The following is a 27,463-nucleotide window of genomic DNA, read 5'->3' as shown; positions in this document are numbered from 1 at the left end:
GAACACAGTCCATCATTAAGCGACCACTGGATACTAACTCATATTTCCCAGGAACTTATAATGGATTAGTTACCACTACCGTGTGTTCTTTCTGTCAGTCTAGTTAACATCATCAACAACAACCTGATGATGGGAAATTGAGCTATTCTGATCTGTTCAGGGGCCAAGACAGGATCGAAATCCAGTTTGAAAGGCATTTTGTTTTTAAATCCAGGCACATCTTGGTGCATGGGGGATGTTTGCCTCTTGACTTCGTCAGGTGTTTTGTGTCTGTTGATTTCCTCGAACTCACCAGAGTGCCATGAAAACGTGGATAGTTCTTTCCTTCCCCAGAAGGAAGACGTGGCTTCCAGAGGCAGAGGGATGTAGGATGTATACTCACAGCTGTATGAGAAGGGCTGGTACCAGACCCCAGGCCTCTCCGCACTCTGTCTCCCACTGTCTTCCTGGGAAGTGCCCTGTTGTGGGTCACTGGACAAGCTTAACAGCAGCCTAATTAGAAACCAGCCGGCTTGGCTTGGACTTTCCAGCGGGCACCGAGGAATGGATGTTAAATTAAGATGCATTGCAAGGTGAAATTGGAAGATAATTGTTCTTGCGACATATGGTCATGAGCGCTGCTCCAGGGGGAGTGGAGGGAATGGCAGGGGAGAAAGACTTGGGATCGGATGTCAGAGTGTCAAAAGATGCTGCAAGGAGCCCCCTGAGTTGGAAGAAATGGGGGGGGGTATTAACTTTTGGGTCCAACTCTACAGGTGGGGAAACTGAGGCATGAGAAGGGGAGAGACTTGGCCAAGGAGACACCTCCATTTAGTGGCTTAGTCAGGAATGGAGGCTGAGGCTCTGGCTCCCTGTCCAGGGCTCCTTCCCAGCCTCCATCTAACTGGACTCCTGCATGGCTGTGAGGGAGCAGCAGGCATGAATGTGTGAGTGACAGATATTTAATTAAAATCCAGAGAGAAAATAGCAGCTAGTACCAGCAGCCGGCTGGGAGTGATTTGTATCATCAGGAGCTATTGAAAACGTTCTTTCTTTCTGTGCCCATCCACTAGTTAGCATTTTGACTAAAGGGGTGCTCTGCCTTTGCACTATCCTCAGGTGTGGCAAATCTCCAGGCATCGTGGGCTTTGGTGACTGGGATGGGGCATATTACCTTCAGGGAGAGAGAAGGCTCTCGGGCAGCCAGAGGGTGCCAGCCAAGTCCATGACTGGGTCCACAACCAGGAAGTTAAGCTCAGCCCAGAGGAACAATTCCAGTGCTGGCTTCACCTATAGCTCTCAGACCCCCAAAGCTCAGCCACTGGGATGCACCGGACCCTGAGGGCTTCTTGTTGTCTCTGGGCTTTGCACACACCTCTGCTGACCTCCCTGGCTCTGTGTTTTCTCTTATTGTGACCCCAGTCCCTTAGCATGTCCATCAAGAGAGCAAAGCCCATCCTGGAATTGGGAGCTTTCCCTGCCATGGTGGCAGGCAGGAGCAAGCCAGGCTGTACCCTGTGCTCTGCTGTGCTTTCCTTTCACTGCAGTCTCCTTCCTGGGCCCTACTTCTAACTGTCCATGACTTACGTCACATCCCACTATGCCCACCTGTGACAGACCTGCCCCTAGAACCCAGAGCCTGTTGGACATCTCCACTAGGTGTATGATAAGTAACTCAGTTGGACTTCTGCACACTGAAATCCTGGGTCTCCCTTCCCAGCCCTGGCCATCTTGGCTGTTGTGAATAAATTGTCCTGATGTCACTCTTCTGGGTTCTCAGGCTTAAATTTCTTTTTATTATCATTTCGTTACCTGGGAACTTTTCCTCTCCCACATCCACGTCTGCCCATGCACACGCCATCCTTCTGAATTCTGTTTCCTCATTGGAGTTTGACTCCTTGTTGTCCCAATCTGGTCCAGCCTCCATCACTGTGGCTGGTCTGGAATAGTGTGAGAACCTCCCTTATGTCCCTTATCATGCCCACCCATTACAGTTGTTTAGTCTGTCTGTCTATCTGTCTGTCTGTCTGTCTGTCTATCTGCAGGCATGTGTCCTCTGTCTCACCCCGCTCCTTAAGCCCCTGAGAAAAAGCTCCAGTATTTCCGAGCCTCATCTCCTACACATCTCCTTCTCCCCACTCTTCCCCCCGAAAAATGTTGGCTTCCCTCCTGTTGTATGGACACACTGAGTCCCAGCTTCTCCTTTTTTTTCTACACCTTTTATGACCCCTTTGTGAGATCAGAGGGGTTTGTTGGTATGTCTAGAGACTCTAGACTAGGGCCCCACACAGGATAGGAGTACAGTATATATGAGCCCATGGATCCGGACTAGAGAGACTTGAGTGGGAACTGACTTAAGTCCCTTAGTCACACTGTAGTTGGACTCAGACACTACTTTTGACACACATCTCACCTGACAAGCTGCCCCTAGTTTCTCTGCCTCAGTGTCCGTGGACTTTACCCTTCTCGCTGACACCAGGGTTCCTGGGGTTCAACTGTAGGGGAAATGTTCTGTGGGATAAAGGAGAGGCGGTGCGGCAGATGGTGGAAGTAGGAAATCATGTTCTCTCCAGGCCTGCTCTGCACCCACTGAGTGACCTCACACCAGCCAACTGCCAGTGAGGGGCAAGTCAAGGTGCTTTCGATGCCAGACCAGCATCTTTTGATCTCAGAGGGGACACGTGGAAGCACTATGACTTTAGCACAGTGAGAGACATAGAGTGCTTGTCAGTCCCAGGGCTCCCGTGCAGAAGGCATTTTCTTGCAGGATCACGCCTCAGACCCTACCATAACCTTTTTTCAAGGAACAGGCACCTACAGATCAATAGCTTGATTGGATGAAGGATGGGTTGGGAGTGGGGGCAATGCAGCCAGGGTGACAGCCATTTTTCACAGCCTGTCTGTTCCTCGGTTACGTCTCATAGTGCCCGTGTTAAATGCCACCTGTTAAGGATGAGAAATGAGAGCCTCCGCCCCTGAAGAATAAGTCATGCCAACATCTGGCACCTACTGTTGTGAGCTGGCAGCTGCTATCAAGTGGTATACCAGACAGGGCTGCACTCATGTTGGAAGGATGGGGGCGGGGCGGGGAGGATACCCCAACCTGCAGCAACAGGTACTCCTGTGTGAGCAGTCCCTCTCATGCAAATGCCAGACAGGAGGCACTTCTATGTATGTCTTTCTGTCTTCACAGCATCCCTAAAGGAAGCTATATGGTTGTCCCCATTTTACAGATGGTAAAACTGAGGCTCAGGTCTACAGCTCCTAAGTGGCCAAGTCAGGGTTTGAACCTAACTCAGCTCACTGTTACCTACAATGACCAGTGGCCGGAGCTTATCTTGTTAAACTCCAATTGTGTGTGTGTGTGTGCGCGCACATGCAAGTTTAGTAAGTTGGTGAATATTTTTTCTAAACCAGGAATCATGTGGGCTTGCTAACTCTGGTAGTTCGGACATCTGGGCAGGCTTGAGGGTTGATGTGGATGACCTAGGGTAGAGTTAAACTTTGGTGATAGTGGTGTCTTCTTCCTCTCTTTATGGTCTTTAGCCTCCTCCTTCATTCTGTCATAACAGCCTGCACTGGTGAGCAGACTCCTATCACACACTCAGGAGCCTCAGAGAATCTGTGCCGTCTTGAATGTGCAACTTTGCCCTTTGCATGATAGTGCCCTGGTGTTTGTGGATTGGGATACTGACTTCGGTGTCACACACTGGCATGGTGGTGCCCATGGGAGAGGACCACAGAGTATCCAAGTCTGTACTGAGCCCCAGGCATGCAGCTGTGAATGGAGATACTCTGTTCCATTTCAAAGTCTTCTTGTGAAAGGAAAGGCAGCTAGCCCATTCAAAATGGCTGAGCTGCTCCTTAATCTATAATGGAGTTACATTCCCATAAAGCCATCGTAAGTCAGAAATACCCTGCCAAGAGTGCATGTCACAGCCGCGAGTGGTGGCGCACACCCTTAATCCCAGCACTTGGGAGGCAGAGGCAGGCAGATTTCTGAATTCGAGGCCAGCCTGGTTTACAGAGTAAGTTTCAGGACAGCCAGGGCTACACAGAGAAACCCTGCCTCGAAAAACCAAAAGAAAAGAAAAGAAAAGAAAAGAAAAGAAAAAGAGTGCATGTCACACACCTAACCTCCCAACCATGCTAGCTCAACTGTGCTTAGAACCTCTAACTTGGCCTGCAGCTGGGCTGGATCATCTCCCCCCAAGACCTTCTGCCTGTGCCTCTCAAATTCTGGGATTACAGGCATATCCATGCCCTGTGGTATTTGGATATACTGAGTCCAGAAAAATATATTGTGTTTTTTTTTGTTGTTGCTGTTTATTTGTTTTTGAGGCAGGGTTTCACTGTGTAACCTCATGGGCCTGGAATTCTCTGTACAGACCAGGCTGGCTTTGAGCTAACAGAGATCTGTCTACCTTTGAGCACTAGGAGTAAAAGGTGTGTGCCACCAAGATTGTTATTGTATTTTATTATTATTGTAAAGAAGATTGTTAAAGTGACTTTCACCTATTTCTGTTTTGTTTTATTTTAGATGAGGTTTCTCTGACTTACCCAAGCTGAATGCTGAACTGTTGAACTCAAACAATCTTTCTGCCTCAGGTTCTTGAGTAGGTGGGATTTTTAGGATGGATCCCACACCTGACATTTCTTTTACAATATGACAGTGAGAAGGTTAAACATGTGCAAGGAGCTGGCATGGTGTCATACACCTGTGTTTACAGCCTCGGGAGACTGGGGCAGGAGAAACATGGGTTTGAGGCCAACCTAAACTACATAGTAAGACTTTGTAAATGACACAAGTAGTAATAGGTGTGGCCCTTGATGAGAGCTGCTGGTAGTAACTGCTAAAACATACCAGTGGGCTCAAATGCTAAGGAAGAGACTTGATGTGTTAGAGCACCCAGTCCTCTGTTACATCTTCTCCTGGGTCAGGACCAGGCTGGCATCTGGAGCTGCTATCACACTCAGACCTCAGCAAAGATAGACTGAAGATGAGGCCTGTCTGAAGGGAAGGTGTCAGCATAGAGTTACATGTCTGAGAAGTTCACTTTGCTGGAGTATGGATAGAGATGTGACCAGGCCCTGCTGGCTGCTCAGGAGAGACATGGGACTTGGACCTTGGAGACTGTGCCATTGGTCTGCTTCTTGTCTTAACATGTCCCACGCTATTCTTCTCAGGGGTTCACCTTCTCCCAGAAGCCTCCCAGTCATGGCAGTACTTCCTGGCTAACTCCTGACGCGTGTGCTCACTGCACATCCCCTTACCTGCCAGTCTGTGTGCCTCTGCATCCCTGAGGGTCACAGTCTTTTGTAGCTACCCATATTAGTATATGCCATTTCCTTTCTTCCATGACATTTGGGGGTGCTGGCTGGATACTCCAGAAATATGCAGACTTCCTCAGTCAAAGGACATACAGCGTTGTGTGTCCTTGTTGTGTCAGTTGTGAACAGATGAAGTGATGGCTATTCAACCATAGCATCCCATAGCTGCAGCTCTCTCTCTCTCTCTCTCTCTCTCTCTCTCTCTCTCTCTCTCTCCCCGCCCCCATTGTTCTAACTTCCCAATGGATTTTCCTCTGGGCCCCGTGAAAGCGTCTCATCTGTAGTGTTGGCCTGGCTGGCTTGGTTAGGGTGCTGATGAACACCAGCTCTGTGAGGACCCTGGGAGCCTGACCGTCAAGTTCATCTTTTTCTCATGGTGGCAGGACACACAGAGATCATTCAATCAGTAGTTTCTAGTGAATGAATGAAAAGATCTTGGCACATTGTTCAAGGTACACAGGATTTTGTTGAGTTGATCGCTGTTAGCTGGACTGGAGGAAGTTCTGTTCCCCCATTCACAGAATGAACTGTTACTATTAGGTCAAAGACTTTCTGTGTTTCAGATAGGATTCCATGTGGCCCAGGCTGGCCTTGAACTCACTATGTTGCTGAGGATGACCTTGACCTTGAATTTTTGATTCCCTTGCTTCTACCTCTCCAGACCTGGAATACTAGGTTTATGGGGGCTGGGGATCAAATTTAGGGTTTCCTGCGCGGGAGGCAAATATTCTAGCAATGAGACTACATCCACATCTCTGCTAAAGGATTTCAAGGATGTGGGAAAGGGCATGAAGGTCCAAGACAAGTCACAGAGTGGGGACTCTCCTCCATCCTTCCTTCACCAGGCTGTGTGAACAATTTTGAGCATAAGTTAATTGTTTTTCTTCTCCTTGTCTCTGTTTTTGCGCTGCAGATTCACCAAAGCCACCACTTGCTCCCAAGCCAAAGGTTACTACCAACCCTTACTCACCGGCAGCCAAGTTTCCCCCTTCACAGAGGCCTGACAGCTTCCCCAGTCCCAATTCAATGTCCAGGGGCCCCAAGCCCCCCATCGCTCCTAAGCCCAGACTGACTGGTCCCAGTGAGTACCTGAACAACAGCCTCGGCAAATGCAGCAATGGGAGGCTGCTCTGCGAGGACCGGGGCCTGTACGATGGACACCACTCCACCCTGAATTGCTTGGAGTTGGAGCCTGATGAGCAGTATATCATGGTCCCCAGGGCTCCACAGAAAGAAGATACTCCCGTGGATGGGGCTACCGAGGAGCTGGGGTTTGAGGGGGAAGTCCAGGAGCATGGTACAGAGCAGACAGGAACTGAGGGGGACCTGGAAGCTCCAGGTGAAGAGGCACCAAGTAGAGACAGTGAGGAAGGCATGGTCCACACTCTGGAAGATGAAGACTGTGATCACGATCCAGAGACGGATGGGACCCCAACAGCCCCAGATGAAGGGGCACCAAGCAGAGACAGTGAGGAAGGTGAGGAGGACTGTGATCAGGGCCCAGGTATGGAGGAGCATCCCATGAGTGAAGAGGAGGGAGAAGAGGAAGAGGTGAAGGAGCACGAGTACAACAGTGATGACAGGGCACCCTGGGATGCAGAGGAGCCCTTCCCCAATGAGGTCATTCTCACACATGTCCGCTCTCAGTCCCCTGAAGTTCCCTGTTGGGAGCCAGGCCCTCCTGAGACTCCTGGGGATGCAGAAGAGGATCGTGAAGACATCTGTAACAACACAGAACCTGGGAAACCCAATCAGGACACTGGTCAGGACACAGAGGATGCCAGCATGGGATCCCCTGAGAATGAGGTGTCCCCAGATGTCCAGGAGCAAGAGGCAGCAACGGACAACCCTGAGGTCTTTGAGGAGGACTCTGCAGATGCTGCAGAAGGTGAGGATCAGATAGACCAGGAGGAACCACCCAATTGTGATGAGGAAGCCTACAATAGAGACACCGTAGCAGCCACCATGCAGGTGGGAGAGGACCTCGGAGAGGAGGGAGACCATGTGCAGGAGGACCCTGCTGAGGAGAGCTGCCAGATCATTCCCTTTGAGAGCGACAGTGTGGAGGAGGATTTTTCACCTACACTCACAGAGAATCCCTACGAGATTTTCCCAACCGAGAGTACTTCCTTCTGCAATAACACCTATTCCCTTGACGAGTCAGCCAATGGGCACGAGCCAGTGTGCGAGATCTGTGTAGAGGAGGTTCCTGGTGTTGGCCCTCCACTTAACCAGCATGATTCCCTGCCAGATAGATCTGGAGAGGACTCCCCGGTGGTCCCTGATGTGGTGGTCGTGCCAGAGAATGAGGGGCCGGTGGATGATGCACTCGCCAGTCCATACGTGATGGGAGTTGGCTTGCTGAGCCCTGGAGAGGGAGCGCAGTCAGACGCCCAGGCTGCATCAGGCACTCTGAGTGGGTACAGTACATGGGAGGAAGGGGACTCTGAGGGAGGGCAGGTCCCAGTGGATAGGAAGAATATTGCCACAAGGGCCCGGCCTCACTCTGGAAAGGTGGCTGGTCATGTTCCAGAAACTGTTCTAGAAGAAACGGGACCAGAAACCTGTTCATCAGGCATGGGCATCAGAGATACCGGTGATGAAGTGAGGAAGATAGGTATATTGCCAGAGGGAAAGCCTCCCGAGTCTGTTCGGGCCTTGCCGGCTAAGCCCAGAGCATTTACTCTCTACCCAAGGTCCTTCTCTGTAGAAGGCCGGGAGAGTCCCCTGTCCATGTTCCGGGAGCCAGAGGGAGCCGGGCTGGACAGCCACCGTGTGAGGAGGAAAGAGGACAACCTCTCTCTGCCGGGCGCCATCGGCTCCTCCGGTAGCTTCTCACAGCGCAGCCACCTGCCTTCCAGTGGCACCTCCACACCATCCTCTGTGGTTGACATCCCACCCCCTTTCGACTTGGCCTGCATCACGAAGAAACCCATCACTAAAAGCTCGCCCTCACTCCTGATAGACGGAGACACCCTGGAAAAAGCCTCTAAGAAGAAGAAGTCCTCCTTCAAACGCTTCCTGGAGCTGACGTTCAGGAAGAAGACAGAGAGCAAGGTGCACGTGGATATGAACCTGTCATCTTCCAGGTCTTCCTCTGAGTCCAGCTACCATGGTCCAGCCAGGGTCCTGGAACTTGACCGAAGAAGCCTCAGCAACTCGCCCCAGCTCAAGTGTCGCACCGGAAAGCTCCGGGCCTCTGATTCCCCGGCCGCCCTCATCTTCTACAGGGACAGCAAGAGGAAAGGCGTCCCCTTCAGCAGAACGGTGTCCAGAGTGGAGTCTTTCGAAGACCGCTCCCGGCCGCCCTTTCTGCCTCTGCCCCTCACTAAGCCACGGTCCATCTCATTCCCCAATGCCGACACTTCGGACTATGAGAACATTCCAGCCATGAACTCGGACTATGAGAATATCCAGATCCCCCCTTGCAGGCCAGTGAGGACTGGCACTTTCACAAAGCTGTTCGAAGAACAGAGCCGAGCCCTGTCCACCGCAAATGAAAATGACGGCTACGTGGACATGAGCAGCTTCAATGCCTTTGAGAGCAAGCAGCAGAGTTCAGAGCAGGAAGCTGAGAGGTACGTGAGTGGCGGGTCCTTTCTCACAGTGTGGGCCTTTGTGAGGTGTGGGGGGTGGAATGGACGTGCGGCTCTGTTTCTTTCTAGCTGTGTGATTTGGGCTGAGTGGCTCTACCTCCCCGAACCACTGTCACTTCACCTGGGAAGTGGGGCTCATGTTTAGGAAGACCAGAGTAGCTTGTCTGTGTGAGACTACAGTATAAATGGGACAGTTCTCATGCACGTCTAAGGGAGATTGCTGTCACACACATACATACATACACACACACACACACACACACACAAAGCAACTAAACAAGAACGTTCTGGAATCTAGCCAAAGGAAATATCTTTCACCATCAGAAAAATACCCTAATTGATTGATGCCTTCTTATTGTGTACACATAGAACTAGAAAAGACAATTTATTTAAACTGTCCAAAGAGCTCATGATGCCTCGAGCTGAATTTCTGAATAGAAGTCTTGAGGAGGTGTATTTAAGTTGATTTTTAAAAACTGGATCACTCTGAAGGTGGGAGCAGAACACTGTGGATATTGAACAATAGTGGGGTTTTCTGCTTCCCTTCCCTCTGGCTGAAAGCCCCTCGCTTAGCTTACCTGGACTGGCTGTTCCCTATGTACTGTAGATGCAGCCTAGATAGGACACAGCAGCCTGTCTGCTTGCACCTCGCTGGGGCTCTCATCGGAGAGCCCAAGGTTGCAGTTTAATGGAGGAGCCCCAGAGTTCCTTCTTGTGTGGGGGACTAAACCGCCTTGTCTGCTGCCTGGTGACACCGCCAAGAGTGTCCAGTGAGCTGCAAGGGAGCTAGAAAGAGACCATGGCTGCCCGTGGCCTGGAGAAGACTGGTAAGGTGTGCCAGCTTCATGTCCTGGAGTATGCCATGTGGTTCCTACCTGGGTTCCATCTTCTCCCTACACCCTGGCCAAGGTTGGACTACATCCTATTTTGGTTTGTTTACCAGAGTGAAAGTAGACACCAGCCTTGGAGAGGGGCTGAATTTAACTTGGACATTGAGAAGGCTAGAGACTGGAGCTGACTGGTTTATTTAATTAATAATTGTCACATGGTCCCAATTAGATCCTGCACTGTTTCAACCTCGTAGCACTGGTGAAAACAAGACCACGTTTGAAACACAGCATCTTCAGGTGTAACGTGTGGTTGCCCGGCTTGCTAGTTTTTGCCGTTCCCTAGCGGCTGGGAATCCATCACTTCCCAAAATTCCCTCCCGGGTTCTCGGACTGCAGAATAATAGGAAGCGTTGGTTTGCTTTGTTTCCCCAAGTCATCGTTTCTCTGTGAAGCCCTGGTTGACTTGGAACTACTCAGTAGGCTGATCAGCTAGGCTTTGAGCTCAGAGATCTGCCTGCCTCTGTCTCCTAAGATCAAAGGTGTTTGCCCTCACCTCCCGCTCCGAAGATTTTCTGTGTAACCGAGGCTATATCCCTCATTTCTCCTTTCTACCTACCCAGTTCACACCACCTTATCACTCAAGGCAGATAAGTTGGCTGGTTTCATCTTTGGGGTGACAGCCTTTTGAAGATTAAAACACACTTCTGCGGAACCACAGTTTTATTGTTGAAGGGACATTTCAGATGTCATTGTGTCCCGCAGTGGAAGGGAAAACTGAGGGGCAGAGAGGAAAAGGGAGTCACCCAGGGACTCACAGGTTTAGGAGAAACCCCTTCTGCGACTCAGACTTCCTAACTCCTAACATAAGAATTTGCAGTGGGTCGTGCTAAGGGGCGCCAGGGTGGGTTGTACAGGCTGTACCCTACAACCCCACAGGTAGGGCCTTCCCCTCTCAGTGTGTATACTGTGCCCAATGGGGTTGTGCAGTACACAGGCGCTTGGCTATATATGCAAAGGCTATAGCCTTCTGTACTTTCCCCTTCCCGGATACAAAAGGAAAGGTCCACAACAGGAAATAAAATATCCAAAAAGAATGCTAATGGTACTGGGTCTTGACGGTTCAATGTGTACCAGGTACTGGGCTCAGTGCTTTCCTTGTTAGCCTATGTCTGAGGTTTCAGGAACTGGCCTGAGGGGTCTTGAGCCCTCGGCCCCTCTGACTGACGCTGTTCCACCAGGGACCTGACTGGGTGATTCTCAGTGCCAGCCAGGCAGAGAGCTGAGCTGTCTTCATTTCCTGCTGGGAGGATGAAAACGGAGGAGAAAATCCCTGCCCCGGGCACAGCAGGCCTGGGCAGGTGAGAGGCCCAGGGTGGTATGGGGCTTCGCCTGAGTGGGCGTTCTGAGTAAGGCGGAGGGCGTATGGAACAGAGAGGCAGCTGGGTGCCTGGGGTTGGGGAGCAGATGAGGCAGGTGGAGGAGAAGCCAAGGCAATTGTTGAGAACTCTGAGAGCAGGCTGGACTGAGCCTCTGGGGACACATCCTGATGAAGGTCCCAGAATGGGCATCGTGTTTAGGAAATGGCTGAGGGCCCCATTTGCCTCTATCTATGGGGGTGGGAGGGAGTTCTTGTTCAAGTCAGCTTATCTTTACCTCAAAAAGGGATGAAGGAAACGGTGTTACTGTGGAGGTTGGAATGAATGTACCCACGACTGTAAGTAGAAAGTACTTATAAAAATTAGGTAAAAGGAAACTAAATTAGCTTAGGAGCAGTCTATCTTGAGATTGTTACTTCCCAGGCCTGGTTTCTGAATCAGGTAGAGGCTCACCCTTGTCCCCCACCCCCCGACTCTGCTTACCATGGTCAGAATGGTCAGAGGCTTCAGGGTGCTCAGAGGTGGTCAGACTTGTCATCTAGAACCATGACTGCTTTCCACTGAAAGTATTTTCCTCCAAGACACAGGACTGAGCTGGCTACTTGGAACATGGGTTTGGATCTGAAGCCTGGGCATGGCCTGGACCAGGGGTGATGGGGAACTGTCTGTCCTCTTTGCAAGTTGCTGTCAAGCAGAGGGACAGTGTTGTGAGCAGGGACATCATAGGAGCCCCCTTCAGGTCACAAAGTATAAGTGGGAGTTTGTAACAGGCTTTGCCATCTCTGAATTTGACTTTTTTTTTTTCTGAACAGACTCTCTTTCCAGCAGGATGCTGTGTAGCCTCAGCAGTCAGGAGTCTCTGTTTGGGGACTTTCTCTGCAAGGACCTGTGGTTCACAGGCTAGGAGCTAAGCTGGGCTTCTTTGGTGACAGGGAACTTTTGAGCGTGGAGAGGAAAGAACCGTGTTTTGTTAATTGACCTATCTGAGCATTACAGTTCCCGGGTACTTCCCATGCTAACAGAAAGCCGATCTGACCCAACATGCAAGCGTGATACCTTGTCCTGTATGCCCCATTTCAGCCTGCCTCTTATGTGTTGGTGAGTCTGCTTCCTTCAGCCTCCTGCCTCAGCACAGGTTGTTCCTCTGTATCCCTTGTCCTCAAGGTTTACTGCGAAAAATTCTAAGTTACTAAAAAGCTCCACACTTGACAGTGAGTGTCCTTGTGTCCACCCCCTAGGTCCTGCCACACCCTTCCTGCAGTGTTGGCTGTCTCTTATCCCTCTGTCAGTCTGTCACACACTGCTCTGGGGATACTGACCTAGTCACACAGATACCTGGCAGCTGCTGCTACATGTGTAGACTTCTCAGCCACACCATCCTGGTATTGTGTGGCTCTCCTGCTGCTTGTCAGCCAGGCTCATAACCTTGAGTCTGTCACAGTCAAGCGATCAGCAAATATCTGCTGTTAAGTGGCGTGAATGAAGGTCGAAGTTTATGGATGTAGGATTTGAACTCGATTCCAGAGATGCTACATCTGGAGGGAGAAACAGGGTCTCTCTCTCTCTCTCTCTCTCTCTCTCTCTCTCTCACACACACACACACACACACACACACACACACACACACATACTCTTTCTGCCTATGTATGCCATGTCTCCATTGCAAGGTCTTAGATTGGGGAACTTTGGAGTGTATTGTTATCCTCTGCTTTAGTGCCCCCTGGAAGGCCCTGAGCTGCAGGTAACAAGTGGGCAATACTAATCTAGAGCCCTGTGCAGCCCTGCCTCTGACACCAATGCCATGACCAATGGTCTAGATTCCATGACCACACTGGAGCCAGTGCCTGTTACATTGTTACCATGCTATCGTATTACTATGCTACCATGTTACCAGCCAGAACTGGGATAAATTCCTAGCATGTAACTAGATAGGAATCCCTGGGGCCCCATTTTCTGATGAGAAGACTGAGGCTTGCTGAGCTAAGGCTGAATGTTCTTTGTCACATGGAGAGTAAGTGACCAAACCAGGATTGGAACCCAGGCCTGCCTGACACTCCATTCTGGGCTGCTTCTGTTTGTACTGCTGTTTATTTTCCATAGTGAAGAGGTCCCACTCTGTGGTATTGCTAACCTGACATCTGCTGAGGTGCTCCCTGAAGAAGAAAGGGTGCTCAGGCCCCATCCCCAGTGCTAGCCTTGCTGATAGTCTAGAAGATCCCAGAGGATATAGAAGAGGGGCATGCTTTCCTATCTGATGGCCCGTGGGCTTTTAGTGCCTCTGGCAACTTATCTATAGCTGCCAGCCATGTGTTAATGGTGTGCCCAGACATCTTTCCTTGCTTCTCTTTGGCCTCTGGTGACTGCCTATGCCTGAGGGACAGCCAGGAGCTCTAGTTTTGGGGTCTGCCACCTTCAGGGGATTGTCATGCTCATCAGGGGAATTTTAGGAGCAGAATCTATGTACTTGTGTCTGCAAAGAAAGTCACGGGAGTTCTGAGGAATAAGGCTCAAGTCACTCTGCTTCCCTTGGTCACAGAGAGCTCCAGTCACGCTCTGGTGGCAGGCAGAACCTTGCTGTGCTCCGTGTGCATGAGGAGGGTTGGGACCATCAGGGAGGGGTTGCCTTGACTGGCTAATGGTGCCCGTGTGAGAAGCAGGTAGTTCTGCACTAGATCCTATGCTAAGTAGCATGCAAGAGGGGGTGGGCGAGGGAAAAGGAGGAACTTGAAGCACAGCACAGAACAGTGAGATTTCCACGTATTGGACAGAGAAAGGGCAAGAACAACGAAGACGCATCCCGTTTGCGCTCAGAAGCAGCCTCTAGGCCTCTGCTCTGGAAAACACTCACCTCAGAAGTAGACGTGGAAAATGCATCGAGGGGGCTGGGTGAAAGGTGTAAAGATCAAACTCAGACGTGTGCTTTCTCTGATGTTCCTGTAGGGATTCCTGTTCCTACAGGAACACCAGAGAAAGCACATGTCTGAGTAGTGGGGTCACCCTTTTACAAGCACCTGTGGGACCCTTGTCCCTTCAGCTCTGTCCAGGTTGTGGGGCAAAGTCTGCCCTCAGTGTCTGTGAACTATCTGGCAGAGGGACAAATAGAGGCTATGGGGGTGAGGTTGGGGAGCCAGGAAGGTCACAGTGTCTCCACTCCCCAAAGAGCAGTCTATACCTGGGGAGCCACCAGGTGGCTCTTGGTTAAGGAACAGGATGGTAAAGAATGTGGGGGATCTAGGGGAAAAGCCTGCCCAGCCATGAGTCTGGAGGACCAAGTATGTGGCTGTGAGGTGGGGTAGGGGGTATGTGGAACAGCTGAGGACACCTCCTAGACAAGCTGTATGACCCTGAGCACTTCTGAGCAAAGGAAAGCCATAGCAGGTTTCGTGCAGGATGTTGGCACTTTGCTGACAGGTGGGACCTGGAAGAAAGAGATAGGGCAGGCATGTTAGACTGGCCGGGCTGTTACTGTGGTTCTGTCACTAGATGATGAAGATAAAGCTCGGTTTGCTGAGGGAGAGATGGGAGTAGGACTCTGTCTCCAGAGCATATACAGCCCATCCTTCTTCAGCAGCTGTCAACGCTGGAACCCCGTAGATGGTCCCTGCATTGGTCTTTCTCTTCTCTTGTGAGTCTTTGAAAGTCTGTCCAGTCCCAAAGAAATAAGGCTTGTGTTTGTTTCCCATAAAAGACAGAGATAGGAAACATAAGAGCTTAAATCTTTAACCTGAGAGTTAAATGAGTGAGATGAACTATAACCGTGAGGTAGGAAGAGGTGAGTCTGCAGGCAGGCTGACCAAGAAGTCCAGCACAGCATCCAGGGAGGCTCCTCCGGCTCTGTCCCAGCATCCTTGTGCTATAGGATTCAGGCTACTTCCATCTCTTTCATTCACAACCAGGGCTGCAGCCTCTGCTCTTCCCAGTGTCCCTGTAAACAGAGGTGTTTGTAGCCTAAGCAAGGGTAAGCTCAGTCTCCTGCTGATGGCCCCAGGGTACCGAGAGCAGTGTGGCAGGCCTCCGCATCTCCTAGCATGGTCTACCTCAGCAGTCTTCCACCATCATTATGCTTTTGACAAATGAACTCATGCGGCACTTTCATTAAATTCCGTCGGAGGGACCTGTAACTGCCATACAGATCATCAGGATCTCAAGACCAGCACGTGCGAGCACGCGGCCGTGCGGCTTGTTGAAATTGACTGATGAGAATATTCAGTTTTTAATTTTCTGACTTAAAATAAGACCATCTGCAGCTGTTTCTTTTAGCAATAATTTTTAATTAAATGCAATAAAAATTTACAGGGAACGACCCTAATAAGAAAATTGTGTCAGGAACGTGCTTATTAGAACATCGCTAGCGTGATATTAATCCCCTCCCCACCCCAACCATTCTTTTTTTTTTTTTCTTTAATGTAATGAAACCCTGATTGTTAATCACGACGTGATTTTCGCTTCATAAAGTCAAGGCTTCCCTGTGGGAAGAGCAGCAACCATTCTGTCTAATAGCAGACAATTTCGTGGTAGGAGTCCTTCGGTAGAATGTGGAGAATGGTTGCCGTGACCAGCTGAGCCCCAGAGGAGGAGAGGGGCTTTGTTCTAGTCTGCATTTCTGAGGTCCTCCTTTGTCCCTACCTGCTCCATGGGATGAGCCACTGATAGCTGTCCAAGACCTATCCAAAGAGAAAAGCCGCTGGTGGCTCCTATAGTTGGTCAGTATCTTGCTGTTGCTGCCATTGTCTGAGCTTCTAGGCAGAGTGGGGAGACAGACAGGGGTTTCACCTGGCTGTGACTGTTCTCAGAAGAGTCAGGCTAGAAACATGCATGCCATAGGCCAGCAAAATCATAATAGAGAAAGAGAGGAGAGCTGCATGCTAGATAGAAAGTAGCTGCTGCCAGGGAGGAAGTCAGGGAGGGCTTCTCTGAGGAGGTGATGTTTGAGAGGAACTGGGCAATGGTCAGCTGTCCTCCAGGAAGGAGCATGCCAGGTGGAGGGAACAGCAGAAATGGAGACCTTTGCTCCTGAGGCTGAGAAGGAGAGAGGCTAGCTGGACCAGAATGTGAGAAGCAACAGGGTAAGTGAGGCTGGGAAGATGGGGGCCTGGGGTTTTACCTGGGCAAGACATTTCTGCAGAGGCATGAACACAGCACACACACAGGCAGGAACACACACCACACACACATAGGCAGGAACATAACACATAGGGCTTGAGGCTCTTCTGTCCTTTAGATTTGTGGTGTCTCCTATGCAGTCAGGGCTCAGTCCTCAGCTTGCTGCCATTGGGAAGCCGTGTGAACCATATGTACACAAGTGTGTGTGTGTGTGTGTGTGTGTGTGTGTGTGTGTGTGTGTGGTGCCTGCCTCTGTGTGTGTTGTGTTCCTGCCTCTGTGTGTGTGTGAATGTTGTGTGTGTTGTGTGTGCTTGTCTCTGTGTGTGTAAGTGTGGTGTGCTTGCCTCGGTGTGTGTTATGTTCCTACCTATGTGTGTGCGGTGTGTGTTCCTGCCTCTGGGTGTGTTGTGTTCCTCCTCTATGTGTGTGTGTATTGTGTGTGCCTGCCTCTGTGTGTGTGTGTTGTGTGTGCCTACCAGTGTGTGTGTGTGTGATGTGTATGGATTGGGTGTGCCTGCTTCTGTGTGTATTGTGTTGTGTGTGTCTGCTTCTGTGTATGTGGTGTGTGTATGTGTGTGTGTGTGTGTGAGAGAGAGAGTGTGTGTGTATGCCCATGTATGTGTATGTGCCTGTGTGGGGGGGGGAGGTTCACATATGCCACAGCATACATACAGAGATCAAAGTCTAGCCTTGGGTGTCCATCTCCACCTTCCACCTTAACTGAGACAGGGTCCTTCCCTGTTTACTGTTGCTGCATAGACAGGCTGGCCTGTGAGCCTGTAGGGATTCTCTGCTGCCTTTCCCCGCAGGAACGCTGGGATTAAAGGTGTTGTCACTACTGTGTCCAGCTTTGACACAGGTTCTGAGGATCCAAACTTGGGTTGTCAGGCTTGTGTGGTGAGTGCTTTAACCACTGAACCACCTGCCCACCCACCCCACCCCACCCCCAGCCCCAGTGATGGAAATTTAAGTGGTGAGGCCAATGAGCGGTCTCCCAGCACACAGGCCCTTCCTCTTGCTCCTCTTTTGTTCTCTAACCACAGCTAATAGCAGCTTTGCTCCATCTTGCACAAGGCCTGTGATTGGTGCCTCACCACAGCAAAGGGGCCAGTGAAGCATAGGCTAGACCTTCCAAAGCTGAGCCAGAAAAATACGGTGTCTTTTAAAGTTAGTGCTCTCAATTATCTATTATAGTAACAGAAGGCTGGCTCACAGGATCCAAAGCTGTTCTCCTCATACTGACTCTCAGGATTATTTTACCGGGGATGTATGTTCTGTTGGGTTGGCAGATATTCTGAAGCTACCACAGAGTATCTGCCATCCAGAGTGGGCCTCTGCTCTATCTAACGTGATCTGGACTGAAGTCTTGGGACCATCTTTGTTGTTTTAGGACAGATGGTCTCTCGGGTCTCTCTACTTCTCTGCCTGGACTAGAGTGAGGAGGGAGTTGCTCTGAATGCCTTTGTAGATGGCAGGGTTGGCTCAGCGGCTCTGTCAGAGGATGATGGGAGAGCATTGAAAAAACTGGGAGGAGACTTGAAAAGGAGATGTTGCTGAAGTGGGACTCATACCGTCTACAGGAAGCCATTTGCTGTGAGCAGGAGGGAGCTGTGCAAGGTTTGGAGCAAGGGAGAGCCAACATCATCCTTGTCCACAGAGAAAAAGGAGACTCCAAAGACAAGTGACCAAATGACTAGACATTGAGGCGGGGCAGCAAGGCCAGCTGCTGTATCCTCTGTGGTTTGATGGCTCTCCACCACAGATGCAGACATGGCTTAGAAAAGAGTGACCGGGAGCTCTGCCGAGTCTGAACTCTTCAATGTAGGGAACTCAGGGACATCGGGTGGCTGATGGAGTTTGTCACCCATGACCCAATAGTGGTAGGCAGCCAGACAAGGGGAGAGAATGAGCTCACATCAGCTCTGACCCTACCTTCCATGGGACCTGCGCTCTGCTTGCTCCACCTGTCCTAGCTTCGTCTCTGGGCTGCCAGAGTAGGTGTAGATGACACATGCCAAGCGCATTCTTGGGCTTCCAGCAGCAGCTCGCCTGCCTGTGCTTTCCAAGGGTGCCTGCTGTACGGGAGCCTTGGGGAGCTCATGTTATACCCTAGCACTATATAGATGACTCTGTGTCAATGTGGCGAGTCATGAATTCCGCCCTGAGGTACTGTTTGGAGTCGGTGTTAACACACGAGAAACTGAAGCATGAAATGGTTAAGCAAAGCAGCCAAGGTCAGCTAGTTGATCAGCAGCAGGGCCAGGATGTTCCCCTGCAGTTTCCAGCTACGCAGCAAGGACCCTACTCGCTCACTCCGTATCACCCATTCAATTTGCAGAATGTCCTGTTGAAGAGAGCAGAGGAAGAAACCGAATAGGTTCTGAATAGCAACAGGATTTGTAAGGCAGTAAGTGATGGAAGGAGAAACAGAAGGGGTATGTGTCTAGATCTGGGTTCTGTCCTCTCTCTGGTTTACCCCCTTTGCAAGCTTGCCAACTGGAACTGACATCCACTCGCTTGAGCTGCAGATGCTGCAGGGGAGTGCACGTATTCAGAATGTCATCGGTGTTCGGAATAAGACAGCTTATAATGACAGAACTCAATTTTTCCTGCCTGAGACCAAAGCTAAGGCTCACTTGTAAGCGCTTTCCTGGCATGTGCGAGGCCCTGAGTCCAAGTCCCAGTATCACCATCGGCCCCAAAATCCAAATACAGAGAGGGAAACACTGACCGTCCCAGGATTAAAGGCACAGGCTGTGTGCTAGGTGATACTCCCTCAGAGTGCCTGGCCATGCTTGGGAAAAGCCTTGGATAGCCTATTCCCCATCCCCTTTGCTGTGGTGAGACAGGAATCATGGGCCTTGTGCAAGGTGGGGCAAAGCTGCTGTTAGCTGTAGAGAACAAAAGACCATGGCTCCTCTGTGTTCTCAAGGAAGAACACATTCTTTCCCCGAGGAGCCAAGGTCTTTGAAGGATGCTGGTGGCCCCAGGGTCCCAAGCGCCATGTCAGCTGCTGCTGAAAATGACAAAGCTTCCTTGGTCTTGGAGGAGCCTGGGTCTCTGACCCTGTTCCTGTGGATGACATCTTGGGCAGAGATTGTTTTCAGTCGTGATGTGGCTGGTCTCCATGTAAACAGAACGCCTATCCACATGCACAGTTGTCTAGAGCCCTGGCTAGCACCCAGGGGGAATTTCTCCAGGTTAAGGCATGAACCCAAGAACTTGAAATGTCAGATTTGCTTTCATGATCCAATTCCATGATTCCAATTAAGCAAGTTACAAAAATCAAAATCTTGTGTTACAGTAGAGTCAACTCAAGGACCGTAGTCCTATTGTGGCAAATTAGGCATATCCGGTGGTGCTGTCCTGGGAAGTGATGAGCTCCCTGTCATGGTCCGGAATCAAGCTCAGGGGAAGGATCTGCAGGTCAGGAAGTCAGAACTGTCACTGCCATCACTGGCTGGGTGGATGGGGTGGAGGAAGCAGTACCTGTCCTGCAGCCTAGGAGAGGCTGAGGAGGCCACAGGAGGCCCCTCTCGTTCACTGTCCACTTCACAGGCTCACTGAAGTGCCAGCATGGAAAGTATGCTCAGAAGGGACTAGTGGGCCTTCACACTTCATCTCCTGCCCGCCTGCCCGTCTTCCTTCCTTCCTTCCTTCCTTCCTTCCTTCCTTCCTTCCTTCCTTCCTTCCTTCCTTCCTATCTACCTACCTACCTACCTACCTATACTAGGGATTGAATCCAGGGTCTGGCCCATGCTAGGAAAGAGCTCTACTGGTGACCTACATTCCTAGTTCTCTCTTTTTTTCATTTAAGTTTTATTCCTTATTAGTGTGTGTGTGTGTGTGTGTGTGTGTGTGTGTGTTTGTGTGTGTGTGTGTGTGTGGAGGTGTAGATGTGTGTGGAGGTGTGCATGTGTGTCTATGTGTGTATCTGTGTGTACGTGTGTGTGTATGTGTGTGTGTGTGTGGTGTGTCTCTGCACATGTGTGTGATGTGCGCCAAGGTGTGCATGTATGTCTATGTGTGTATCTCTGTGTGTGTGTGGGTATGTGTGTTGTGTCTCTGCGAGTGTGTGCGTAGATGTGTGTTGAGGTGTTGATTGTGTTGAGGTATGTGTCTATGTATGTTGTGTGTGTGTGTGTAGATGTGTGTCGAAATGTGTGTGTGTGTTCGTGTATGTGTGTGTGCAGATGTGTGTCGAGGTGTTTGTGTGTGGAGGTCAGGAGACAGTTTCTCTTCTTCTACCACGGGTTCTGAGGTTGAACTCAGGTGGTCAGACTCATACAGCAGCTGCTTTCCCTGATGAGCCTCCCGAATCCCCACTCTCCCACCTTTTATTTTCCTTTCAGTTTTTGAGATAAGATCTAAGTTGCACAGAAGAGCCTTGGACTTCCTCTGAACTCCAGGAAGGCCCTGAACCTTCAGTCCTCCTGCCTCAGCTCATGAGTAGCTGGGACTACAGGTCTGCACCACCAGTCAGCAAGCTCACCTGAACAGCAGCCCTGCAGAATGGGTAGCAGCTGGGAAGGGCTGTGGTCCTGTAAGCTTGCAGGTTGTGGGACCACCTATGTGTTCTTTAGGGCCATGCAACCAGCTGAGTTCAGACCTCCTTGAGCCTGAGTCAATTACTTAACATTTCTGTGCCTCAGTCTCTTCATCCGTATAAAAAAAAAAAAAAAAAGAAAAGAAAAGAAAAGAAAAGAAAAAACAGGGGTAATACATTATCTTGGGAGTCCTTTGTGGTTTGAACGCATTTCAGCTGCTGTTGGTGTTGCTTTGGTGTCTGTGGGTGGCGTTCTTTCCAGACAACTGGGAGTCCAACTAGTGCCATTGGAAAACCCAATCTCATCTCAGAAGAGCAGGGTGCTCCTCCTTTAAGAAGGGCTACACACTGGGAGCACATCTTTATGCTATACTCATCAGTAACTCCTTCAGTGGTCTGCAGAGTCTGGCCTATTCATGTGTCTCTATCTTGCATTTTGTGTGGGAGAAGTTGTAGAGGCAGGTGTGTATGTTAGTGCCAGGAATATAAGGCTCCTCTCACCACTGCTGCAGGAGTGAAAACGAGGGCCAGTAGTGAGCTGGCTCGGTGGGCGAGGGTGCTTTCTACCCGTTCCAGTGACCTGAGTTAGATCCCCAGGACTCGTGTGGTGGAAGGAGAGAAACAACTCCCAACAGTTGTCCTCTGACTTCCCCACATTCGCTGTGATGTGTGTTGTTCAATAATAAATAAATAAACTAAAGCATGAATGAAAATAAAGTAAGCCATGTGTGAGGGAACGGCCCCTGTTTTATTATCTATTTCAATCACTGGGCCTTCTGATAGTCCTATAAACCAAGTGTTCTGAGCCCATTCCGTAGGTGAGAAAAGCAAGGTTCTGACCACCCATGGTAGAAGAGACATATAGTCAGACTAAATATCCACAGCACCGAGCCTTGGGGTGTATGAACAGAGGGTGACCCAGGGACTTCCTTTCATGACTGTAAAATCTGATCAGAAATCCCGAGATGCTCAGAGAGTTGGAACTGCAGTGAAGCAGCTCATACACTTTACAGTCTGCAAAGCATTTCCATCCTATTTGATGGGCTGATTCCATGAGTATTTGCTCAGGATTCCGATGAGGAGCCAACAGGGACAGACAGAACACAGTAGGGCCAGGAGTATGATTTTTCTCTACTAGGCTTCGGGTGAGACGCTCTCCTAGAAAATTTCCAACTCTTCACCCAACACAGGGATGATGGAAGTCTTTGTGGGGAAAGTAGAGTGTGTGCCAAGGGCTTGGGGCAGGGCCTGGCAGTGATTGGCTCTTGACACAATTGTGCCCATGAAGAGGGACTGAAGTAGGAAGGGTTACTTAAGACTCCACAGGGGACAACAGGAAGGACCTGAAGCTCCTAGAGTGTCATCATTAGACTGAGAGCTCAGGGCTGCTAAGGCACTGTGTGCCACGCGTCCTAAGACCAGCATCTGAGTGAGAGCGAGCCCCAGCTCCGACCCAGGGAAGGGTGTATCAGGCCTCAGACACACCTGGAGCTGTTCTGGGTGGCCATGGAAGAAATGGATGATGTCAGTGCTGAGAGTCTCTGACCGTGCTCCCTTTGGGAAGCCCCTCATAGACACTCCAGCTGGTTTCCAAGGAGGTCTCTGTTCAAAGGCAAACTTCCCTGCTGGCCACAGGCCAAAGGTCAAGGCCAGTTCAGAGCTGCAGAGTGAGTCAGGAGATTCTTGGGATCAAGAATTCAGGCAACTGCTCCCTTTTGGGGATGAGGAGCCTAGTCCTCTTTAAAGTCCCAGCCATTGATAAAGGATGTGACGAGGAGACCACAGGGACACTCTGGGACCTGTCTTGAACACAGGAAGGAGTCTGAGGCAGGAGCAGGGAGAGAGCCAAGCTGTTCTGTGAATGCAGAGGGGAGGCAGACAGCAGGGTGAGACACGGAGTCTGACATCTGGAAGGGGGATTCTGTCACTTCACGGGGATCCTGAGGAACCCTTTTCTCTCCTCACCTAGGTGCCCATCCTACCCACCTGGGTGTTCATAAACTCTTTGCTCTACCCACCTTTGACGTCTTAGTTCTGTGTCCTTGGCACTCTATGAGGTGCATGGTAGAAGCTTCAAGTCAGTTGGTGTCTCCCGAAGGCTGTATGCGAGAGGCCTATGTTATCTCGGAGGGACATACTCTATATCTGTCTCACTTTCATCCCACAGTCCCCTGCCAAGCACCAGCTCTTCCCTGGTGGCTTCAGTCTGCAGGAATGGACTGTTGGCATTCACTCAGCCAAAATCAGCCACGTTGCCTGTCCTGAGAAGTGTGGGAAGCCCAAAGTACCAAAGGGTACTCCCGGGCCCTTCTGCTAAAGCAGGTAAGGGAGTCGCTTGGCAGAGAAGGCTGGCAGAAGCAGGGTAGCCTGAAGAGCAGCCAGGATGGTGAGCAACCTGTGAGCCAAGCCCCTAGAAGCAAGATGCATGTGAGAAAACAGGTTTAGAACAGGAGTTTGGCTCTCCCAGGCTCTCCTGCTGTTGAGATGAGAGGCTAGGGTTGTAACTAATCTGTCTGACTCCAGTCCAGTGCGTTTCACCGCAGGCTCTGCCCTGAGGGGCAGGAAGCTGAGGTGCTGCGGCTCTTTATCCCTCCTGCCAGAACAGATCCAACTCTTTTCTTTTTGCCCTGCACTTTGGGCAGGGAAAGTGGCCAGGCATGGAGGAAAGTCTTCCTGTTAGCGTTTGAGCTGTGCTCAGGACACTTGGAGAATCTGTAAGGTGAGAAAGTGTGAGAGAGTTTTGCAAATTCTAGGAGCTGTGTGCACAAGGGTCTCAGGGACTAAGGACAAATGCCCAGCGACAGATTTCCCCATGCAAGGAAGAACTGAGGGAGGACAGAGAGCCCCAGCTCATAGTCAGTCTGGAGGAGGAGAGGCTGGCCTTACCCAGCATGTCACCTGCCAGAACTATGCTCCAGCCTTCAGCACTCCCTGCCCCTGCTGCGCAGAAGGGTTAAATTGACCCTGGCCTTTTTCAGCCTACATTGAAATCACCTTTGATTAACTATGAGCCTTTCACCCCCAACAGTTGTAGAAAGTGGAAGGGGCTAGCAAGACAATGTCCTCTGAGCCTGGGGCCTGGCGGGCCTCCCAGTTATCCCAGGAGAGGGACTGTGCGCCCCAAGGCTGCCTCGTCAAGCTGCATTTAACCCACAATGCCTTGGTGACAGGCGTGTATTAGCCTTCTCTGAGTGGGCCAATTAGAGGTAATAGCTGGAGGCAGGGTGCTACTGAAGGAGCCCTGGCCTCAGGACCAGCCTTCCCTTGCATTTGGCAGGTTCCCTAGGCCTTAGCCTTGGTCCTGCCTGCCCCTGTCCTGCCCTTTCTCTTTGCTCTGAGACCAGCTACTTTTCATGTAAATCCAGCCCCTGCTGTTGAAGTGAAGGCAAGGACTTTTTAAAAGGCATTTGAAGTGAGCAATTATCATCATTCATAAGGTGTCATTTATGAGCCACTGTTTAGTTTTAGACTGAGAGCCTTGGGTCTCCCTTTGAGAGGCCAAATTTGCCCTGTTTTACATTAAGACACTGCAACTCTCTGCTGCTTGCCTCTTTGCTGGGCCCTACTTCCTGGGTTCTGTTTTCCAATTTACACAACAGAGCATTCGGCTGAGTCTCGGATGCCATACCTTCTTCCATACCTTCTTCCGGGCGCTGCAGCTTACCATACCTTTAATGCAGTGGCTTTCAACCTTCCTAAGGCTGCCACCCTTTAATAGAGTTCCTCATGTTGTGGTGACCCCCAACCATAATATTATTCTCATTGCTGCTTTATAACTGTAATTTTGTTACTGTTATGAATCGCAATGCAAATATCTGTGTTTCCCAATGGTCTTAAGTGACCCTGTTGAAAGGGTAACTTGAGTAGGTGCCTTTATCTGGGCATGGGGGCTGGGAATTACAGATGTGAGTCACCATGTCAGATAAATTCTCAGTTTTAAACACCTGTATGGTTGGTCTGGCCTATCCAACTCTATGGGTCCCAGAGGAGCCTATACTGCCATACTGCTGAGGCCAAAGACACCCAGCCACAGTGTAAACTATAACAGTCCAAAAGGTCTCTCCTTGTGCTGGTCTCCCTGCATTAAAGCGCATCTGAATCCTGTTATTTAAATCACTGAGAACAGGTGCTGGTGAGGTGCTGGGTCTAATCCTGTCTCCTAAAGCCAGTCACAGATGTCCCCGCCCAGACAAAGAGAAGACTGAAGACACAGTGTAGCCAGATGGTCCCAGGATGTCATCAGGGAGTCCTCTCAGAGATCCTCCCCAACCCCAACTGTGAGGAACACAGTAGGCCTAACAGTCTTCCATGCACCCAGCCCTGCTTCACCTCTATAGCCGGTGTTAGCTATAAGCAACACTGTAAGCTTACAGGCTATCCCGTCCTGAGACAGTATAAGCAGGGTGTTTTGTGTCAGATGGCCCTAACTTCATTGTTACACAGAAGGAAGAACTCAGGCAGGAGGGAGTTGGATGCTTGATTTGAAGAGGATTTGTGTCTGCACCAAGGAGGGCCTGGCTTTCCAGCACCTTCCTTCCTGCTCAGCGCTGGACTGCGAAGTACAGACCTCAGGGATAATCTGTGTTACTTTCTAGCTGGCATCCAGTGGCGTTCACTGAGTCTTGGTAGGAAGTAACCTTGTGACTGTGGACCTTGAGGCCTCACCATGAGGATCAGATGGAACTGTCGTGGAGGAGAGGGTCTCTGGGGGCCCAGTATTGCTTGCTGTTAGTGGTTGTAGCCTGAGCCCTGAGACGTCATCTCTGGGTGCTGGGAGACAGCTGGCCACTAGGATAGGTCCTGTGACAATCTGATTATCAGGCCAAGACATGGAGGAGTGGGCATAGCCCAAGGCCATGGTCTCAATGGCCAGGTTTCCCCAAGTACTGTTGAGACAGTCCAGCCCGTTTGGTGCAGAAGACATTTTAAATGCTTCATAATAGGTCATGTGTGGGCGGGCAAGGTTGCCCAGTGGATAGAGGCACTTGTGTGTAATCCTGGTGCCCCAAGTTTAATCCCAGATCCCACAAGGTAGTGGGAGAAAATGGACTTCCAAGGGCTGTCCTCTGACTTCCATATGTCCATATGCATACCTTGGAGTTCACAACACATACACGTGCACATGCACACACACTGTACCTCTTAGGTGTATATATCCTCCACCCCTTTTATTCTTTTTTAAATTTTCATTTTTTATTATATATATATATATGAGTGCTCTGTCTTCATGCACACCAGAAAAGGGAATCAGATCCCGTTACACCACAATATGGTGTTAATGTGAGCCACTGTGTGGTTGTTAGGAATTGAACTCAAGACCTCTGGAAGAGCAGTCAATACTCTTAACCACTGAGCCCTCTTATTTTTTCTAGACACTGATGGAGGCATATTAGATGCTCTTTCTGGAGCTGACTCTGTCACTGTTGAGTTCATTTCTTGTTAGGCCACATAGCTCTGTTCTGTTCTTTTTAGCGACTGCATGGATGCTGAGTAACTACCCATGGTTATCTACCCAGGCTTACACTGCCCTAAAACACCTCCATTAAAGTTCTCCAGCATATCTGTACACATTTAAAAGTATGCTTGGGCTGGGCGGTGGTGGCACATGCCTTTAATCCCAGCACTTGGGAGGCAGAGACAGGCAGATTTCTGAGTTCGAGGCCAGCCTGGTCTACAAAGTGAGTTCCAGGACAGCCAGGGCTACATAGAGAAACCCTGTCTCCAAACAAACAAACAAACAAACAACAACAACAAAAAGTATGCTTGGGCTGGAGCTGGTGGTTACTAGGGGAAGCTGAGATGGGCTTCACAAGTCCTGTCTGGTCACAGAGTGAGTTCAAGGTCAGTCTGAGCTACACAGTGGGACATTGCCTCAGAACCTTATGGAAAACAAACAAATAAGAAGCCCTAAAGGGGGGACCAAGATCAAGAGGGACTGGAGCAAGAGGGAGAAGGGAAGGGGAAAAAAAAAGGAAAGAAGCCCTAAAGGGGCTGAGGCTGCAGTGGCTCCGTGGAAGATGCTTTGCCTAGCATTTTTGAAGCACTGGGTTCCACCACCAATACCTAACACACAAAGTATGCTTGGAGCTGAACATGAAGAGCAAACAAACCTACCATGTGGATATAATCAGACTGTTTGTAGGGTGTGAGCATACATGGGACATTTAACGCGGACATAGTTGCTTCACGTATCCAGGGGCTTCACTTATTTCACTTGATGCTTGTCTACCTGTAGAATGAACTCACTATGATGTCTACTTGCTTGTCAACTTGACCCATCTGGTAAGGGGGAACCATGTTGAAAAATCACCTCCAACAGATTGGCCTGCGGGCATGTCTGTGGGACATTTGATTGATTGCCAATTGAGGGACGAGGGCCCAGACCACTGAGCTGTATGACAAAGTACACTGAGCAGGAGGAGCAGAAGCAGGAAGCAGGAAGCAAGCCGGTATGCAGCTGTGCTTTACGGTCCTGCTTCAGTTCCTGCCTCTAGGCTCCTGTCTTGGGTTCCTTCCTTGGCTCCCCTCAGTGATGAACTGTAAAATAAGCCCTTTCCTCCCCAGGTTGTTTTTGATCTGAGAGTTTCATCATAGCAGCAGGATGGAGAGATGGGTGACAGTGAGCTCTATAGATGAATCAGAAGTAAGTAACAGTACATGGCAATGACACACCACATAATTCTTCTAGTAACTGACCCCACT

The 27,463-nt window shown here is 50.2% G+C and overlaps 1 protein-coding gene across 1 annotated transcript in view; it reads left to right on the top strand.

Annotated features, from left to right (window-relative positions):
• Positions 1-27,463, top strand: part of Fgd5 (FYVE, RhoGEF and PH domain containing 5) — a 97,668-nt gene that overhangs the window by 1,874 nt on the left and 68,331 nt on the right. The window contains exon 2 of the mRNA XM_085840282.1: positions 6,224-8,888. Coding sequence (XP_085696408.1) covers positions 6,224-8,888 — 2,665 coding nt within the window. The remainder of the gene's footprint in view (positions 1-6,223; positions 8,889-27,463) is intronic.

The sequence above is a fragment of the Mus caroli genome, unplaced genomic scaffold (assembly GCF_978045245.1).
Source record: "Mus caroli unplaced genomic scaffold, Mus_caroli_1 scaffold_7, whole genome shotgun sequence".
Lineage (NCBI taxonomy): Eukaryota > Metazoa > Chordata > Mammalia > Rodentia > Muridae > Mus > Mus caroli.
Note: the sequence above shows the minus strand (reverse complement) of the source record. Positions and strands in the feature narration are given on the sequence as shown.